The 18,256-nt window shown below is 35.7% G+C and overlaps 1 protein-coding gene across 2 annotated transcripts in view; it reads left to right on the forward strand.

Moving 5' to 3' along the window:
• The window catches only part of LOC124309248 (regulating synaptic membrane exocytosis protein 1), a 1,429,783-nt gene that overhangs the window by 1,279,914 nt on the left and 131,613 nt on the right, over positions 1 to 18,256 (forward strand). For both annotated transcript variants that reach the window (XM_046772697.1, XM_046772698.1), the window contains exon 15: positions 4,322 to 4,380. In XM_046772697.1, coding sequence (XP_046628653.1) covers positions 4,322 to 4,380 — 59 coding nt within the window. The remainder of the gene's footprint in view (positions 1 to 4,321; positions 4,381 to 18,256) is intronic.

Below are 18,256 nucleotides of genomic sequence, written 5' to 3' on the forward strand. Positions count from 1 at the left end.
TCTGACCCCTCAAGAAATTTCAGCTTCAAATTCATGACTCCATTTGGAATGAAAGTGGTTTATCTTGAAACCTTTTAGGTACACAATGGAGCATGTTTCATCTAATGCTCAATACAAAGTTATAACGTATATTAGTGGAGGGCGTATTGTTCATGTTTCATGTATAATACTCGTATATTTTAGCGAAGTCGGCGGAATGACACAACGTAAACGACTAAAAGGAATGATTTTAATTCATTTGAAATCCTAACCCACAAAATTAAAACAAGAAGTTCAAACAATAGATTTCTGCATAGTACTTAATACCAAGCATATAACTGAATTTGATATCAATTATCTTCGCATTTGTCAAAAAACTTCAAGCTAGTTTAGACCAACACTGCCTGGAAAATGTAAGCGAATCCAAAAAGCTGGTATGTATAGTTTGTATATCTATTTCGATAGTGCCTGTCAAAATGGCTGATCGTTTTCATTTCCCAACTATCGTTCGCTTCACCTGCGTGGCAGAAGGTGCCCTGCATAAGTTTGTGGTGTTACCCTTTATTCATTTCAGACTGCCAGAAATAGGAAAACAGAACTCACAGCACTTGCTCGTAGAGTCGTAACAATCAATTCAATACATTTTTGCTGCAAATTCTATAGACATAGCAGAAGAACAGATGTGTAATATAATCATGAGGCATATCATGCTCACACATACAGAGTACGCTCACACTGTTTACATTGCAATTAATTACAGTAGATGCAATTTCCAATTATCTTCAGTCGGCTTTATTATCATCTTATGAATGTGAACAAATTCTGAAAAATATATAGCTATCATTGGACCGAGCCTTAGCAGTTTATTTTCATACTCAAAATTTTTGAAAATATTATCGAAAAAATGTTATATCCTCTAAAGAACTGTTTCTTCAATTTTGAGCCACGATTTCATAATTCTGAGCATATAAAATGTTGTATGTTAATTTTTTTAAAGTGCATCTTAATACGAATAATTCCAATTTTTAACTGCTTCGCGTACATTTTGATAATTCCGGAAAAATGTTTCACGGCTTGGATTTGACTGGCATTCGAACCTTGGACAATTTGCTTTTCGGGTGACTGCTCTGACAACTGACAGATACCTAGGTCACTGCCAGAACACCTTCCCGTACCGCTACTTGACTGGCTCACGAAATGCCACATCACAACCATAGACTTATGGATATAGAATGCGCGGTCTGTGAACTCAGCTGAAGCCGTAATTAAAAAGAGAGAGCACAGCTGGAACCGGACTTCTCTGATGCTCGATCGAAAGAGTTAGAGAAGAGTAGTTTCAAGTGTTGATCGAAAGAGTGGGGGCATCCGCCAGGCAGGGTAAGCAATAAGGCAAGCGAGGGGGTATACTTATATGAGTCTATGAGTACGTGTAGAGGGCGCTGTTATTCCGGTTTTACTATGACCGACGTAGTATTACCAGATTTTAAAATGTATGTAAATGGCTCATCACACCGGATATAATTGTTAAATCTGGTGTAATGCGTCATGTGCATGCATTTTTAAATCCGTTATTACTGTGTCCGCCACAGTGAAACCGGAATAACAGTGCCGTGTAAGCGTACTCAATGCGTTTTCGTCGCCAAGTCACCGATGAGAATGAGAGGTCCAGTTCCAACTGTTGCTCTATCTTTCTGAGTATGCTTTCAGCTCGATGCACAGAGCACGCAGCTCATCTTTATTAGTTTATGATCACAACTGTCATTGACTGGATTTGGCGCTTGGCAGTTAGAGTCAATAAATGACAAGAAAGTAGAATTAATACAGGCAAAATTGTCGAAATAGATATTTTTTTCTACTCTTTCATACAAACATTAGAAATCTGAAGAAAAAAATTTAATAGTTACGTTGCGCTAAGGAATGTCATTGAAAGAACACAATAATCGAAGGCAATGAGGGGTTAACGTTGCTTAAGCTGTTATAGAAACCCCTACACGTACGTATATTATAAAGAAGGGGTTTATGCTGCAAAAACGCGAGGTGCTGCAGATAGAAATTGTGTTTTCGGTAAACCGAAAGAAATAATTCCCTTTCTTCAAACAAGATAATGTGGTATCATGGTCACATGTATAGACAATGAATCTTTTTGCTCAGGGTGAATTAATAATTTTGCATCAATTTTTAACTGTTAGATAATAAGTTTATTACACTTTTATATGCCTGCTCCTTGAATAGTTGCATAACAGGCGTACATAATACAAGAGGCGTTGTGATCACCTTGGTTTAGATTCATGTTTTTTTCTTTGTTTCATTTTCGCTATAATTGATTTAATCTTCCAGACATGATATTATTCATCAATGTAGTTCCCAAATAACAGGCTGGATAATTCTGTAAATGTGAAATGTGGTTTTAAAGCATTTCCGAGCGTGGTGCCAATTTTTGGGGTATTATCTATTCGCATGATTTCGATGAATTCAATCTGGTGAAGCTAGTGCCAATGGCATCTGTGACTCTACTCATGCGGATGAAATATCAATAGATATAGTATTTTTGAAAGCAAAACGTTTGAAAAATTATTTGTTTCTACTTCTAAGCTCAACTTATTTTATCTATTTCTATCAAAAGTACTGTTCTTCAACGTCTGATCCTGCGTTTTGAACCGTCTCGGAATTATGCATCATACATTTTTTTTGGATTTTCACAGGAATGTAATGAATGGCTGTTATTTATACAAAGTCTAGACAAAGGAGAAAATGAAAAAAATTGAAATAAAAGCAGAAACAGAATACAAAAATAATGATAAAAAAGTATTGAGATTGTGATATAAATCATACCTACAAACACAATTCTTGACTAACAATAGGTGAAAAAAGTTAACGAAAAGCAGCTTGTAAAATATATATACTCTACGTTAACAGGTTGAGAAAGTTTTTGAACACTCACAAACTTACAGTCATTTTACTTCTCCTATTAAAGGGGAAAATAAATTGAGAAATAAGAATGAAATATACATTGATGTTGATCATTCTAAAAGGATCAGGTAAAATTTTACCATTTAACTAAGGGGAGGGTGCGAGGTTGTGGTCACGGATTTCAAAGCTCTTCGTAATAACGAACTACAGGTCAAGCAGCAGTATCCAACTCGAAGTGGTTTTCGAGAAAAACCGGTTAAGAAAGCGTAGAGCTATTCATATACCCGTTCCGTTGCGCGTAGTTATCGTTGAGACGATGTGGCTCCGGTGCGCCCGACTACTAAGCGAACTCTCCAGCTTCGCTTACTTTCTTTTTTTTTAATTTATTTTTTTTTCTCTTTTGCTACCCGACAGCGCATACTTATCTTTCAGGAATTTTGTCAATTTGCCTACAAAATAAATGAATTGTAACACTATTATTTGTCATCGTTAAACACTGATGTATCATCAAATATTACAAAGGTTCAAAGAGTATTTTGGTTTATGATGGCTTATTACTCATTATGACGGTCGTTGTCTGTACGACAATTCATGTTTTTCATGCTTTTACGATAACTACCATTTCAACAGATGCAACGGCTGTACAGACAACTACAGTGACAGCGAGTAATAAGCCATTGTAAACCAAAATACGCTGTAAGCCGTTGTAATATTTTGCAATAAATCAATGTATAATAATAAGAAATAATAACGTTACAATCCACTTATTTTGTACATCACTTGATAGTATTCTTGATAGATAAGCATGCACTTTCGAGTAGCAAAAGAAAAAAAAAAAATATACAAGAGACGAAAAACTTGATTGCAGGTAGGATTGAACCCACGCCGTTCGCGTGGTAGTCAGGCGCACATTTGCGGGCCACGCCGTCTCAACCACGGTCTTACATACAGGTCTTCCAAAGATGGTAGTGTGAATTGGCACGCTTAGTACTTATCCAAGTTTGTTATTTCGATTTCCGCCGCAAGAATGGTCGGGATTTGCGTCTCGGTATAGCTAGCGACGCTAAGTGGCGGCCTGAGACTCGAAAACCTTGGACACTGAGCGTGCCTACCCCCACCACTGATAATTCTGTTCTTTACAAGACCTGTATGTAAAACCACGGCTTCAATGACATTGACAATGGCAATTGACAACACTGACAACACTGTGAGTGCAACGGCGCAGGTACATGAATAGCGTAACGCTTTTTAAACCGGTCCTTCTTCAGAACGGCTTTGAGTTGGGTGCTGCCGCTTGGCTTCTAGCTTGTTATCACAAAGTACTTTTCTACCCCGAAAGGGCTTTAAAATCCGTGATACCAACCTCGCGCCTTCCCTTTGTAGAAGAATTAGGGGAAGAGATATTAGTTAACAAATTGAAATTACTTTTCAGAAACGGAAACGGACAAAACACCATCGTCACCAACGCGCCGGAAATTGCCAAAGACGCCGGTATAAGTTTCATAGTTTGAATCTCTCTTTATGTGATATGTTCTATAAGTATATACATGATCCATATGTATATTATTGCTTATCACACACACACACACACGTATGAATCTTTTCAATAGTGCAGAAGTTGAAACATATATGTCTTTCACTTTGTTACACGTACCGTATTACAAAGTAAGCACAATACATAATATTTAATTCAATTTAAATTTGAATTAAAATTAAAGATCAAAAAATACAGACTATATTTTATCCCCAAGTCACAGATTTAGTAGTTTCAATCGGGTAAAATAAAATGCCTGTTATTTAAATTTAAACCTCCAATAATAACATTCAGAAGTTCCTTATCCCAATTTTTGATTTACCGTTCATTCGACATGGGAAAAATTTTGATTTTCACTTTCGAATCTTACGGCTCACCAACGGGTGTTAAAGTTGAACTTTCATGAAATTTTTTATTTTCTTTGAGATCTACAGCAAAACTATCAGAATTGACAGAAAATGTCATAGGGCCTTCTTTGTAGAGCATATCATTTCTTATTAAATTGTGTCCTTCAATAATTTCAAATCCTCAGAGTCTGAATTTGAAAAAATGCAAAATAAATGAAAATTCAACGTTGACATTGAATAACTTTTGAATGAGTAGATTTACGATTACGTATCTTTTTACTAGCTCATTCTACTTTATACAAAATTATATCTTGGGTGTGTTTTTTTTTATGTTCATCCGTTGTCGAGTTATAAAATTGGGAAGTAACAAACACAATTTTCCCCACGTTAAATGAATGGGAAATTGAAAATTGCGATAAGGAACCTCTAAATATTATTATTCAGTGCTTGTATTTCAACAGACATTTCATTTTACCTTACTGTAGCTATTCAATTTATGACTGAAACAAAAAAAGCAGTTGATTTGTTCCATCATTCCAAGATAAATTTATATGTACTTATTTTATAGAAAGCAATCATTTATAAATATCGGCATATCTATGTCAAAATGTGAAGTAATGGAAAGTTCATGATCGAGATTCTAGTTATTAATTCTGCGCAAAATCCTAAGAAGATTAATTTTTTTCGCATTCACAAAAGACATTTGAAAGAAAGGCAGTTTTTTCACCACATTGGATCGAGAAAAAAAAATCTCAAACCATACAGGGAGCATGTTTGGCACCTTAGAACTCGTGTTTAAGCATTTTCATGAGTGAATGCACGTGATCCCTGATTTTTTGAAATTAAGATTATAATCAAACTACCGAACAAATTCTCATGAAATTTGAACAGGATACTATTCTTACTCCGAAGATGTTCGAATAATCTTTTTCGCCAAATTCCACTTCCGGCTCACAATTACAGACGGCAGCCGCTTACTCCATGAATTTTGGAGATACAGTACACGGAGAGAAAAATCTGAGAAAAATTACCCTGCTGTCTATAATCGTGATGTAAAAGACGCCTAATGCATTTTTTATTGATGCATGTTACAAAAATTATAGGTTTTTATGAAAAAAATCACTACCTTCCTTAGAAACTATGTATTTCGGCAGCACAAAATTTAAAATGTGACGACGAATTTTTCTGATACAGCATCGTGAAAACTACATTAGGTGTCTTTTACATCACGATCATAGTAACAGCAGGGTAATTTTTCTCAGATTTTTCTCTCCGTGTAGCGGGCATTGAAATACAGTCTATTGATTTCGAATCAAAATCCTGAGAATTTTTTGAGGTTTGGTCAGCACGTAAATGTGGGTGCAGAGTTTTGTGGACATAATTATTCAGCTGAAATTTGCACAGGATACTGTTCGCACCACGAAGACTAGCAGTATATGATCATGCCTCACGTAAAAACGTACTAAGCTTTTTAGCTAAAACGGGGTGATTTAATTTTCATCACATATGGTGATGTAGGAAAAACAAAATTGATTTTGTTAAAAAATGACTTTTTTCTCATATTATTTACGTTTTTGGACCTCTAGTCTCTGAAAAACAGCTTTTGAGAAAAAATATCAGGTTGCTTGTCAGGCTGACAGTCTGTCCGTTTGCCCAGACAAACTTCCGTGACGATCTCGAGAACGGCTGGAGGAAAAAGTCTTAATTTCAAACAATTTCATAATCACACGATAGGCATAAAAATAGCCATACTCTGTTTCCGTTGACCGTATGCTTTTATCAAAATAATTCATGAAACTCAAATGACTCCAACACGGTACATATGACGTTTACAGAAAATTTAATACAGATTAATTTCAAGGGAATAAAATCATTTAAGAAGAAATACAAAAAGAAAAGAAATATAACGACAAAAGATTTTGATCACACTTTATGGTACTTTCCGCGATTGAACTGGCTTGTATAGTGACGAAAAGTGCCGCGAATAATTCTATTTTCACGGTTTCATTTTCATTTAATGCCCGTACAAAATGTTATATGATCCATATCACGAAGTTTCCACCAATTCGCATTTTTATGTGGGCAAATGTCATATGAAAAATATATGTATAATTACAGTAAGTACATTCAAGGACACATAAATAGATGATAATGATTCGTACATATGTTATATATACATGAATATGCGATTGTTTTTTTTACATATATTATAGGTACAGATGGTCACACATACATGCATATACACAAATCTAAATTTATTGCATACACGCATTTATGTATTAATTTATTAAGTATTATTTATTTTTATGCATACCATTATTATTATGCATGTATACCAAAAACTATACATTAACTACTTACTCGCCTAAAAAGATTTACAAAAAATGAAATTAATCACGATAATTATAAGAATAGATACAAAAAGAAAAAGAAATAGTAGATGAAAAATATGATCGTTGCACAGGGTTAAAAAATTGTATTTATATTATTAGACGCTGTACGTTCTCGAAGAAGAATTATATGTATTTGTCTTAATATTGCCGGATAGCTTGCAGAGAAATTCATGCGCTCTTGTTCGGTAATGAACGAGAAAAAGAGTGGATGAGTCTCGAACGAGTCATTTGAATCAAAGTTGTTATTGTAGCTATGAGAGTAAGGGTAATTGTAGCTGTGGCAATTGATGCATAACAACGACAGCGCGTGTGCTTGCGCAAACCGTGTTAAGAACCGGAATCAGGAAACCGAGCATGACACTCTTGATCGGATAATCGCAGAGCGGAAACTTCTAAGCCGACCGCTGTGGAATCAACACCTCTGACCGAACGCTGTGCGAGAAACAATTACAATTACCGCGGGCAGTATTTGGTTGACACACAAACGACGCATTAAGTTGTGTCGATTCTAGAGTGTTCTTCTCATAGTTGGCCGTCACAAACCTTCTTACTATGTGAGATGGCTTCTGGACAGATAAGGTGGGCGGATGGAAAAGTGAACAGCCTTTCAAAGTCAAAACTACTAGACGTGACCCAAACACACCGATCATTTAGTTCAAAAGAGTCTATCGGTGCCCACCATAGATTTCACGAGAAAATTGCCCATAAGTTGGCGGGAATCTTCAGGAAAGTCAAAGTTGGGTAAAGTAAATCAAATCGATCTATGTCGATTTTGCTTTGTGTAGCCACGACAACGAAAACGGCGGGAGAGACGAATAGCTCAAAAACGACTGAGATACCTGGTCCGGGTATGATTGTCGTGCTGGGCCCTCACACCCTTACTCAGAATCGCGTTAGTCTCAAGAGGTTATCTAAGAGACATGCTACACATAATTTGTGTGTCGTATAAGCGTTAAGAGGGGCTAGCTGGTTTCTTAAAGCCTGTTCCCTCGCTACGTTCTGACAGTGATAGTCTTAACACCTGGTCAATGATCGAAACAACTACACGATATACAAAGTAAAGTCTCAGCAACTGCATCGCCTGTCATCTGCGAAAATTTAATGTGCACGCGCTATAATCCGAACGTGGCTGGAGTTTAGGGTGACCGCGCGTCATTTCGCCGCGATGTATGTGAGCTACAAATTTGTTACAGTAGATAATTGAGGACAACTGCCACCGGTAACTGTCAAGATTTTTAAGGTTACATATATCGCGGTGAGGTGTCATTTAAATTTATTACGACTGGTCGCCCTAATAGACAATGGCTGTCAGATTGTAGCCCGTGGGGTTAAAAGTTATCAGACGACGGACCACGTAGTCTCGTAGTCGTTAGTAATTCTCTCTGTATAAGACATACATGGTCATGAATTTGTTGCTGAATTCGAGACCCGGGTGGACAGAGAGCAGCTCATGCGGCGCCAGGTCAAACGATACGTCAGTCGCGCTCGTGTTCAGCAGACAATAAGTGACCCTCTATATATATGTACATATATATGCATATATATACGATATATATATATATAAAATACTTACGCAAATATTCAATAATGATGATTCTGATTAAGAGCAATTGATTCGAGTAATATATACATATGTATATCATAAATACATGTATATCATAAAATGACGTAAAACGATTAGGGCAAATATTGTGCACGGAAATATATTACACAGGGTACCTAATTTCTACACCTGTAACCGATCTCAAATAAATATATACTGATTGTGAGAGAATATCATGGAGAATATAAGGTCGGCCTTTCGCAGTTTAAAATTGAATGTGGAATGGCCAGCCTGCGAAAAACAGACGAAGAACGTAAGTGGTGCCGATTCGGCTGTAACCGAGTGTTAACTTTCAAGATATTCTCTTAGTATATATAGTCATTATTATGTAAGCAAAGAACCCGATATGTATTCAATAATCTGCGTCAAACTGTATGACATAAAACGATATGTAGATTATTATTATTAGGATACATATATCTATGTGAAATATAAATATCCTAATAACGTTATTGATGATAATTATTAATATTATAGATTTACCCACATATCTGTAAATATACGATTTTGCAAAAATTACATATTTTCGCTCTTTTTAGAGCCTTAATGTACAAGCATTGCTGTCTTATTAAGCCTAAATCTATCAAATGGTGGCCTCTCAATAAGATACCGCTGTTGAGGCTATGTGGAAAAAATACTAGCCTCATAACTTCAGGATATTGTTTGCATCACAGATAGGACAATACTGCAAACAATACCAGATCACTAGCAAACGGGCCAATTGAGAGAGGCTGCTCTATGTCGAAATCTATAATCAACTGAACTTTTGATAATCTCTGAAATGCCTACGTTTCCATATCACTGTGATATTCTACAATATATATATATATTAAAAAACAGAGTACCTTTCAAAATGAGAACAATCATAGAAAAAATCGCGCACCAAATCCAAGAGGTCAAGGGTAAAACCCAGGTCGAATCGACGTGAACTGCCCCATATATATATATATATATATATATATATATATATATATATATATATATATATATATATATATATATATATACCTAGAACTGTAGCTATGTAGTTAAGAAGCAGCGTGAGTACTTAAGACCACACGATAGAAGTGAAAACTTATAAGGGAGAGTGGGGTCCCATGTGACACATTTTTCTTATCTAGAATTTCACTCTGTTTATCTACTCAACTCAACATATCTCAGTATCCATTGTATGATATAGATATTCAAGTATATAAATTAAAATCAATGAACAAATTAATGTTGCTGTAATAATAAAACATTACCGAATTTCAAGAGAATGTAAATGGCACAAAGTGCCTCATATGTGGGGCACTGTGTGCCATGTAGGAAAAACAGGCACATACCTAATCCATCGAGTTTCACTAATTGTTTATTGTATTTTTGAGTACCCGTTGGACAGCGCTGGATAGCTCTGATATATATTTCATTTGAAATGATAGAAATAATACAACCTTTTTCAATATACGAACCTACTGCGTAGCATTTCTACAGACATTTTTTTTATTCACTTAGTACAACTATATCTATTATATTTTCCATTAAAACTTAACACATTATTATCACTTATGGTTATTCTTGAACTTCAAATTATTAGCTTGTTAGAGATAGTTAAAGTAAAACTTAATACGAATAAATACACATTCACTTTCGATTTGACCTTAAACTTATTCAGGTAAAGATTTTTCATTCTTATTGCAACTTCAAACTTATTACTATGATGAATAATTTTAATTACTTCAGTCTGAAACGTACTCAGGTACAGAATAACAAACAGGCTCAAGTGTTTGTTTATCACATTAAAAAAGAGGTGCCTTATTTTCAGCATTCCTTTGTGTCTCGGGGCGGCCTCTTTTTTTACCAACTTTTGGTTCTTCGCCTATGCTCGGTAAAGATTCCTTCTTCACTCCTATGGCTTTTGAATTCTTCAGCGGGAATTTATTTGTCAAAATTATCATATAACTTGAGTTTTGTGCACACTCTCTCTTGGCTTGGCTTATTCTGCAGCTTCTTTTCTAATATCAATTATTTTTTAAACTTTTTAGCTTTCATTTCATTACATAGAGTATCTGTTACAGGGGTATCAGTTAGTATTGCGCTACTCTTCCGTTTTCTGTTGATTCCTTTCCGAGATTCAGCCTTTGGAAATGGTTTTATATCTTGCGGCAATATAGTTGTTTTTTTACATTCAATCTTTGACTTAGTTCTGGCTTCAAGTTCAATTTTCAGTGAATCTTGTGGAATCTAAGTAGATTCACAGGTAATAACTGATAACTTAGCATCTGCTATAACTGGAATGTCGAGAACAATCGGCTCAATACGATTTTCAAGAGCTGTTACGATATCAAATACCAATGGAGCAACGAGCGACAGCGACACGTGATGAGCAGGATCAGTTTTATTCCCATCACTTACTGAGCTTGCAGGTACTACATCAACTGCATCAAAAACAAATGGATCATCAATATCAAAACTACTACTCGAATCCATGAATTCATTAACATTATTATTATTCACATCATTCTTATTAACATTACTTGATGTATCATTGATATTTCAATCTATGCTTAGGGCCTGATTCGTTTCAATGGTAGGAGCAGGTCGATCGGTGACATACGAGCACAGGTATTCATCGTCATGAAATAGATCGCGATTCAACGGCCAAATACCTGTCGATTCGAATCCCTTTGTTACGTTTCGAACAGTACATGCCTTTGGATAGGCGATACCAAAAAGTTTCGCAATCTCATAAATAGATCTAGATTTTCCTGGGTTGGTTATCATCCATTCATTGCAGGCTGTGTTGAAAGAATTTTTCAATGACTTGTAAATCGTACGATCTAGTGATTGAAGCTTGTTCGAAGTATGTGGTGGTAGGGTCAACAGGATAATTTCATTGTCCTCACAAAAATTCAAACTACTTATCATGATGAGCGAATCATGGTTATTAAGAATCAGCACGACTTTGCGGTCTGCGGATGCTCGAGCATGTATTTGAAAATGTTTCAAGATATCGATAAATACTTTACCGTTCATCCGACCACTTTGATTCGCAGCTCCTTCAGAACTTGGTGGAGCACCATGAAGCATATGGGATTTGAAATTTTTGATTGGAAATATTAAGAATGGAAGGATTAAATTTCCATTCGCAGCAATAAAACACGCTGTGACCGGATGTCATTTGATCAAACTGCTTCTCACCCTTCTGTGCAATTACATTCGATGAATTGTGAACTGTTGTTAATGCAATATCGCCTAGGCTGTAAATGGAAGCAGTTAACGACTTCCCAGCTGCTTGTACGCTGCTTCTAGATTATTATAGAACAGGTTAACTGTATTTCTATTGAAACTACTTGACCGAGTTAGACTGGTCCCTTCTGGTTTTCTGACGGATAGATCTAGATATCTTTTGATGAAATTGAAAATCCAATCTACACCCGCTGATTTGTGCGATGCCATGACTCTGGACAATTTAAATTATTATCAATAGCTAATTGATATGCTGAGGCCACGGCTTGTTTACGAGGTAAGCCATGATGCATATTCGATGCGGTGAGTAAATAGTTTCTCAACTCTAGCTCAATAGCTTCTGAGAAAACAATTCTGGTCCGGAAATTTGGAGCAAAATTCATGCCCTGTCGTGCATCTGTTGGAAGCGTCTTGTATTTAGTGATGTATCACTGTAGAGTCGTTCTGTTGATTCCTAATGCTGCTGCAGCGGAACGGACGCTCCAGTCGTTGTCGATAACTTTTCGAACAGCAGCCTCCATCGTAGCAGCGTCGAAGACTTTTCGGTCAGATTTCTTTTTTCTATTCTGGATCATGTCTGCTTGGATTTAGATTTATGTCATTCAACTCGAATACGTGAGAAATAAAATCACATTTATACACTACCATAGGATTTGCACAACGAGCCCCATAAAATTTTGTCACAATGTACCCCTCTGCATGTTGATAATGTTTTGATTATTATTTGACAGAAAAACCATTTTCAGGTCAATTTACTCGTACTCCTACTTACCTTTATGTATGGCTAATGATATATAAGGAGATTCTCACAAAAACTCCACAGCAATGGATAAGAAGACAGATTATAAAAGGCACAAAAGCCAGCTTTCGGTAGGCCTGAATCTATGTTGTTGATTTTCTACATGACGACAACTTTTCACTGTATGAAAATAGGATGGAATTGACAGATTTTAGACAACGATTAATAGGTTAATAGTACAAAATTCTGCCACTAGAGGCAAACGAGATATGGGTAGTGGAACAGGGTGCCCCGTGTCACAGGGGACCCCACTCTTCCCTACAGCATTAATAATTCTAAGTAATATAGATAATTTGAACCATTTTGATTATATATATTACTTAGGATTATAAATGTCGTATAAGTTTTCGCTTCTGTCGTGTGAACTTATTTTATGGGCTATGTATTATATACATACAACAAAATTCTGTCAAATTTATATCTAAGCACACGCTTATTATATTAAATTATACTTCAAGAAAAATATTAATCAATTATTGTCAAAAATTACTTTAACAAAGATCTATTTATCGGCTCGACGCACACCGTATTTTCCTAGACACTGACTATTACTGATGCATCACGCGTTCTGATGTAACCCTCACTTAGGTAAACTCAACTTGAGCAGCGATGCACTGACTGTCTCTCTCTCGCTTGGTTAAAGTCAACTCGAGCCGAGATTACCCAAATGAGCGGTACGTAGCCCAACGTAACGGTTATGTCTCTTCTACTACACAGGAAAATATGTGCATAGTGCGCCTGAAGAAGTTTTCACTCAAAGAAATAAAAATTATTTATCGTATTTTACCTTTTTTGCTTAGATAAATAGTAGATTGTACATCATGGAGGTGAAGTACGCATTCTTACGCTGAACACTTGTTCGTATGCGAGAACTGCACAAGTTGAAGACGAATATTACAAGCACGCGAGACAGAAAGGGCTTCTTTCCCTCCATAGTGCACACGATACTTTATGTAACAAAAGTAAAGTTTACAAGTTCTTTTTTATGTCAGAGGATAAAAAAGATCATTTTTCAGTACGAGGACGTAAAAGTGTACTTTTTTTTCATACTCTAATACTCGTTTTTGGTACTGTCGTAGAAACAATTACTTTACGGAACGCACGCAAAAAATGGGTAAGCTATACACGTCGAGATTTTAACGCTGGAAATTCATGTGAGAGTACGGAAAAAATATAAGCAGGAAACTTATGAACATTGCTAATACACTTATGACATTAGGGCTCATAAAATTGCCATATACATTACCATGTGTACAGAGAATATTGACATAATGAATTTTTATTCTGCAGTTTGAGTAATAGCTCTATGAAATAAGGGAAAATTTCAAATACGGTAGAAGAGGAAGTGGTTTAGAATGCCCAATGTCTCCCAGTTTTATCCTACGTATAGTATTTGTTGCCCGATTTATTGGAGTCGACGAAAAAATTGCACAATATGCTTCACGACGCAATATGTTAATCCAAGTTTTCGAAAATCACGTTACTGCATGTTAGTGATGGAAAGACTAGCGGGTAGATTGAGTATGTTATAGAAAATAGGTTGATGTGTAGGCTAGTATAGCGAACGCTGCGCATGTGTAGAACGTCGTTACAGTGCTGGGCTGACAATGAGACATTGGTACGGTACTATAATGCAGCTTAAATACAGTCCTAGTTACTGTCGCCGTTTTCAATCTTGGGACAGCATTGGTACCCAATCCTGAGGGACAGTACGGTTGACTAATCTCAGGCCACACTGTTGAAAATGCTCATAAATTTGCCACGCATTTACTTTAGAAAGTCCGGCAAAATTGATTTGGTGTTTGAAAGTGAATAATTGAGCATTCTCATTCAATTTGCAATCAATTTTCTCAACTGGGCTTGGCTAGAGAGACGCAAATCGTATGTTAAATTTACCAAATTATTTTAGTGAATTTGTTGTATTCGTAATTGACTCCGCAAAATCCTTATGGAAATTGGTTCCTGGTCAAATTGGCTTATTTTTCAATATGTTATGGTACACTTTCTCCTGACGAAAAGTTCTCGTCGACACAAGTCCAGAAAATCAGTATATTCCGAGATATAAGCTTCAGAAGAAAGGTGTTCGGATTTTTTGATTTCTATGGATTTAGTGCTATTCATGAATTATAAAGCTTTAAGGAGACTTGAAATCAAACAAATAACTCAAAAAACTACAAGGTTGGTTCTTGAAGATAGGCAGGAAGCTGTGATTGATCCCATCCATGAACTCACTGGTTTACTCGAAAAAGGTGCAACGTTAGATTTCGCGTGAAGAACGAGATCCTCCGACTTTTGCAATAATCGACTTTTCCCGTTTATCACGCGTATGCAAAATCTCTGCGCATTGGCAGTGCAGTTTTTGAGTGACATATTTGACTTCAATTTCCCCTCAAAACTTTTTAATTGGTAAAAATCATGTAATCCATAGATATTAAGATACATACACTACCATTTCGAAACCTATATCTCGGAAACTATTGATTTTTGGGATTTTTGACGATAAAAACTTTTGACTGGAAGTATATCTACGGTAACATACTAAAAATCCAACCAATTCGACCGCGAGCCAATTTCAATAAGCATTTTGCCGGGTCCTTTGCCATACATTTACTGTACGTTATTTGGAATTTACTAAACATGCTGCTGAATTTACGTGATACATATACGAAAAAATTCGATTACAGTCTGTTGAAATTAAAAATCTATTATGGCAAAAACAATCAATGCACATCTCTGTTAATTTTACTCTGCGATTTTGAATATCTCATTAGCAGATTCGGAAATCACTCATGTGGACTTTAAATACTGTCGTAGTCTGATTTTGAATTTACCACGACTAAATTCTGGAATAACTCCGACGAATTTCAGTTTCACTTGATAATATATTAAGCACACTGTATTCATAAAATTTCTCAACAGTTTTTGCAAATTCCAAAATTTTCTTGCAAATCCACTCAACTTGTACAAGTATAAATTTAATACAAAACATTTGAGAGTATCATATATCAGTAAAGCCCAAAGAATTGCCATGTGAATTTTGGAATGAGTAATTAAATTTTCAATTTATGACAATTACACCATAAATAAAATCACGATATACGACATCGTCGCTTAGCGTAGGTGGTGAGTCGTATGACTATAGCAGTTCAAATGTTGCAAGCGAACGGGTTTTGGACTCGGGTAGGAAAAAATAATGCGGTCATTTTTCTATCTGATCTAAGATGTGTTTTCAACGATTGCAGTTACTGACAAGTTGGTAAAATGATGTCTGTGTTCACAAAAAGTGACTGGAATCAATTGTCAATCCGCTATTAATCTATATACATTTACTATAAAGTTACACAACTTGTATGGTTTAACAAATACAATTCAAAATTCCGGTGTTGAATTTACAGTTCATAAATTGAATAGTGATATCCAAGTTTATGATGTTTAGCGCACCCATCATTACTGTGGAAAATGGTGGTGTTTTTAACAGTGCTTATGTGGTAATTAAAGCAAGTTCGAACACTTCGTGTAAAACTATGGGATATATTTTATTTATACATCAGACGTGTACCATGTCCTCAAACGAGTGCGAAGCGGTTGTCAGTATATTCAGTGTTTTTGTCTAGTTTCTAAACGTTTCACAAAAAACAAACTGCACACAAGCACAATTGAAAACACATCAGTGTGATATGAAAAAAGGCTAAAATACGATTTGCTTACTAAGTCGTTGTCACTCGACTCCTATAAGTCCAGGAAATAGAGGCTGAATATGACCATTTCGCATTATTTTCTTGGAGCAGGCTGATTTTTTTGGTGCAGGCACAAAAAATTGTGTACATAAACATATATCACCCCGTCCTCTGAAATCGCGTGGGAATATTTGAAAATCGATAAAACTACGATTTTAACGTTTTTTGTGTATATCTTTTTTCCTTTCGACTGTACAGAAGAAAAGTTGAATACTTTTTTTTGCCTTTGGGAGATCTATGAAACTAGACGTCATGAGTTAAAAAAACATTGATTAGATCAATAGTTACTGCCAAAAAAATAACTAATTACGTCGATTTAAATGTATAGTAATAAAGTGAATATTTACTACAATGACATCTTCGCGTCATATTTAATCATTCTTTGCCACTGACAAATAATTCATGGGCAAGCTGGAATCTGTAAGTTGAATAGTTCACGACTCGCATGGCCTGCCTCACAAACAAATTAGCTAAATACCAGCCTGTACAATACTGACGGTTATACGACGTCACACGGTTTTTTTTTTTTTTTAATGGTAGTTCTTATAGCAACATATAGGAACAAATAACCGTTTTTAGAAAACCGCAATTTTGCAACAAAGGGAATTTTTTGTAATACGCCATTAGTAGCAAAAACAAACTGCCCGCTTATTAGACTATTTTTGTAACATTTAATTATGAGTACGAAAATAGCATGAAAAAAGCTTCATGCCTGAAAACAAATTTGTTGAGATTCGTTGGCAAACAATGGAGTTACAGGCCGTTAAAGTTTACGGCCTGATGTTTGAAAATTTAAGCGAGTAGCGGAAAAAAATATGATCACAATTGAAATACGGAGTACTTTCATTGTACAAAATATTGAGTGTTTATGAAAAAGGTAAATGAGTTAGAAATGTTTGAAACGTCAGCGAAGCGCTGGTATTTTCACTGGATACCGCTCGGCGGTCAGGACGGCGAGAGCTAACTCGACGCGGAAAAAATCGAGATACAGGCGTTTAATTCAACGATACAACGTTAGTCGCACATTTATCAGGAACTATTTGTGGTAAATGAGTAATTTTCATTTTTAAATTTGATACGAACGCAATAATTTTACAGTCACAAATTTACTTCTAGTGCTCAGCAGCTACAGCGAAGCAAACTGCTTGAGAGCCAAGCCAGGACTGCCTCTGTATCTGTACTTTTGAACACGAGGCCCGACCCCCGACCCTATTCAAAATTCGTATACTCTTTCCTTCGACATCGCTAGCGGACAAAGAAAGTGGCTGCTACGTTCTTTCCGAACAACTTGGTATTTTGAACTGTAACGCAAACACGCAATAAAGAGAAATAAATTTATTAAATATCGTTTTTTTTTTTGTAATTGTAAATTCATATACAATTAATGTATCATATGTTAGTTGATTGTAATTTTTTTATCATAAGTGTGAACGTAACTGGGAACATTGAAAGGTAATTTTTTTCGTTCATTCAGAAAATAGATTATACTCACTTTTAATTAAAAAAATTGACCTGGTGAAAGAAAATTATAACTAATATGTATATTTAATTAATGTGCTCGTGACGGCTTTGCTTTATAAATTTTGCAATTTGGCGTTACGAAATTCGATTCCCATCGTTGAATAGTATCTGATTTTTTTCAAAATGACTTATTTATCGCAAACAGATCCTGAGAAAAGTGCGACTGAAGTCGCGCCGTTGAATTGAACGCCCGTATCGCGATTTT

This window comes from Neodiprion virginianus, chromosome 7, assembly GCF_021901495.1.
Source record: "Neodiprion virginianus isolate iyNeoVirg1 chromosome 7, iyNeoVirg1.1, whole genome shotgun sequence".
Classification (NCBI taxonomy): Eukaryota; Metazoa; Arthropoda; class Insecta; order Hymenoptera; family Diprionidae; genus Neodiprion; species Neodiprion virginianus.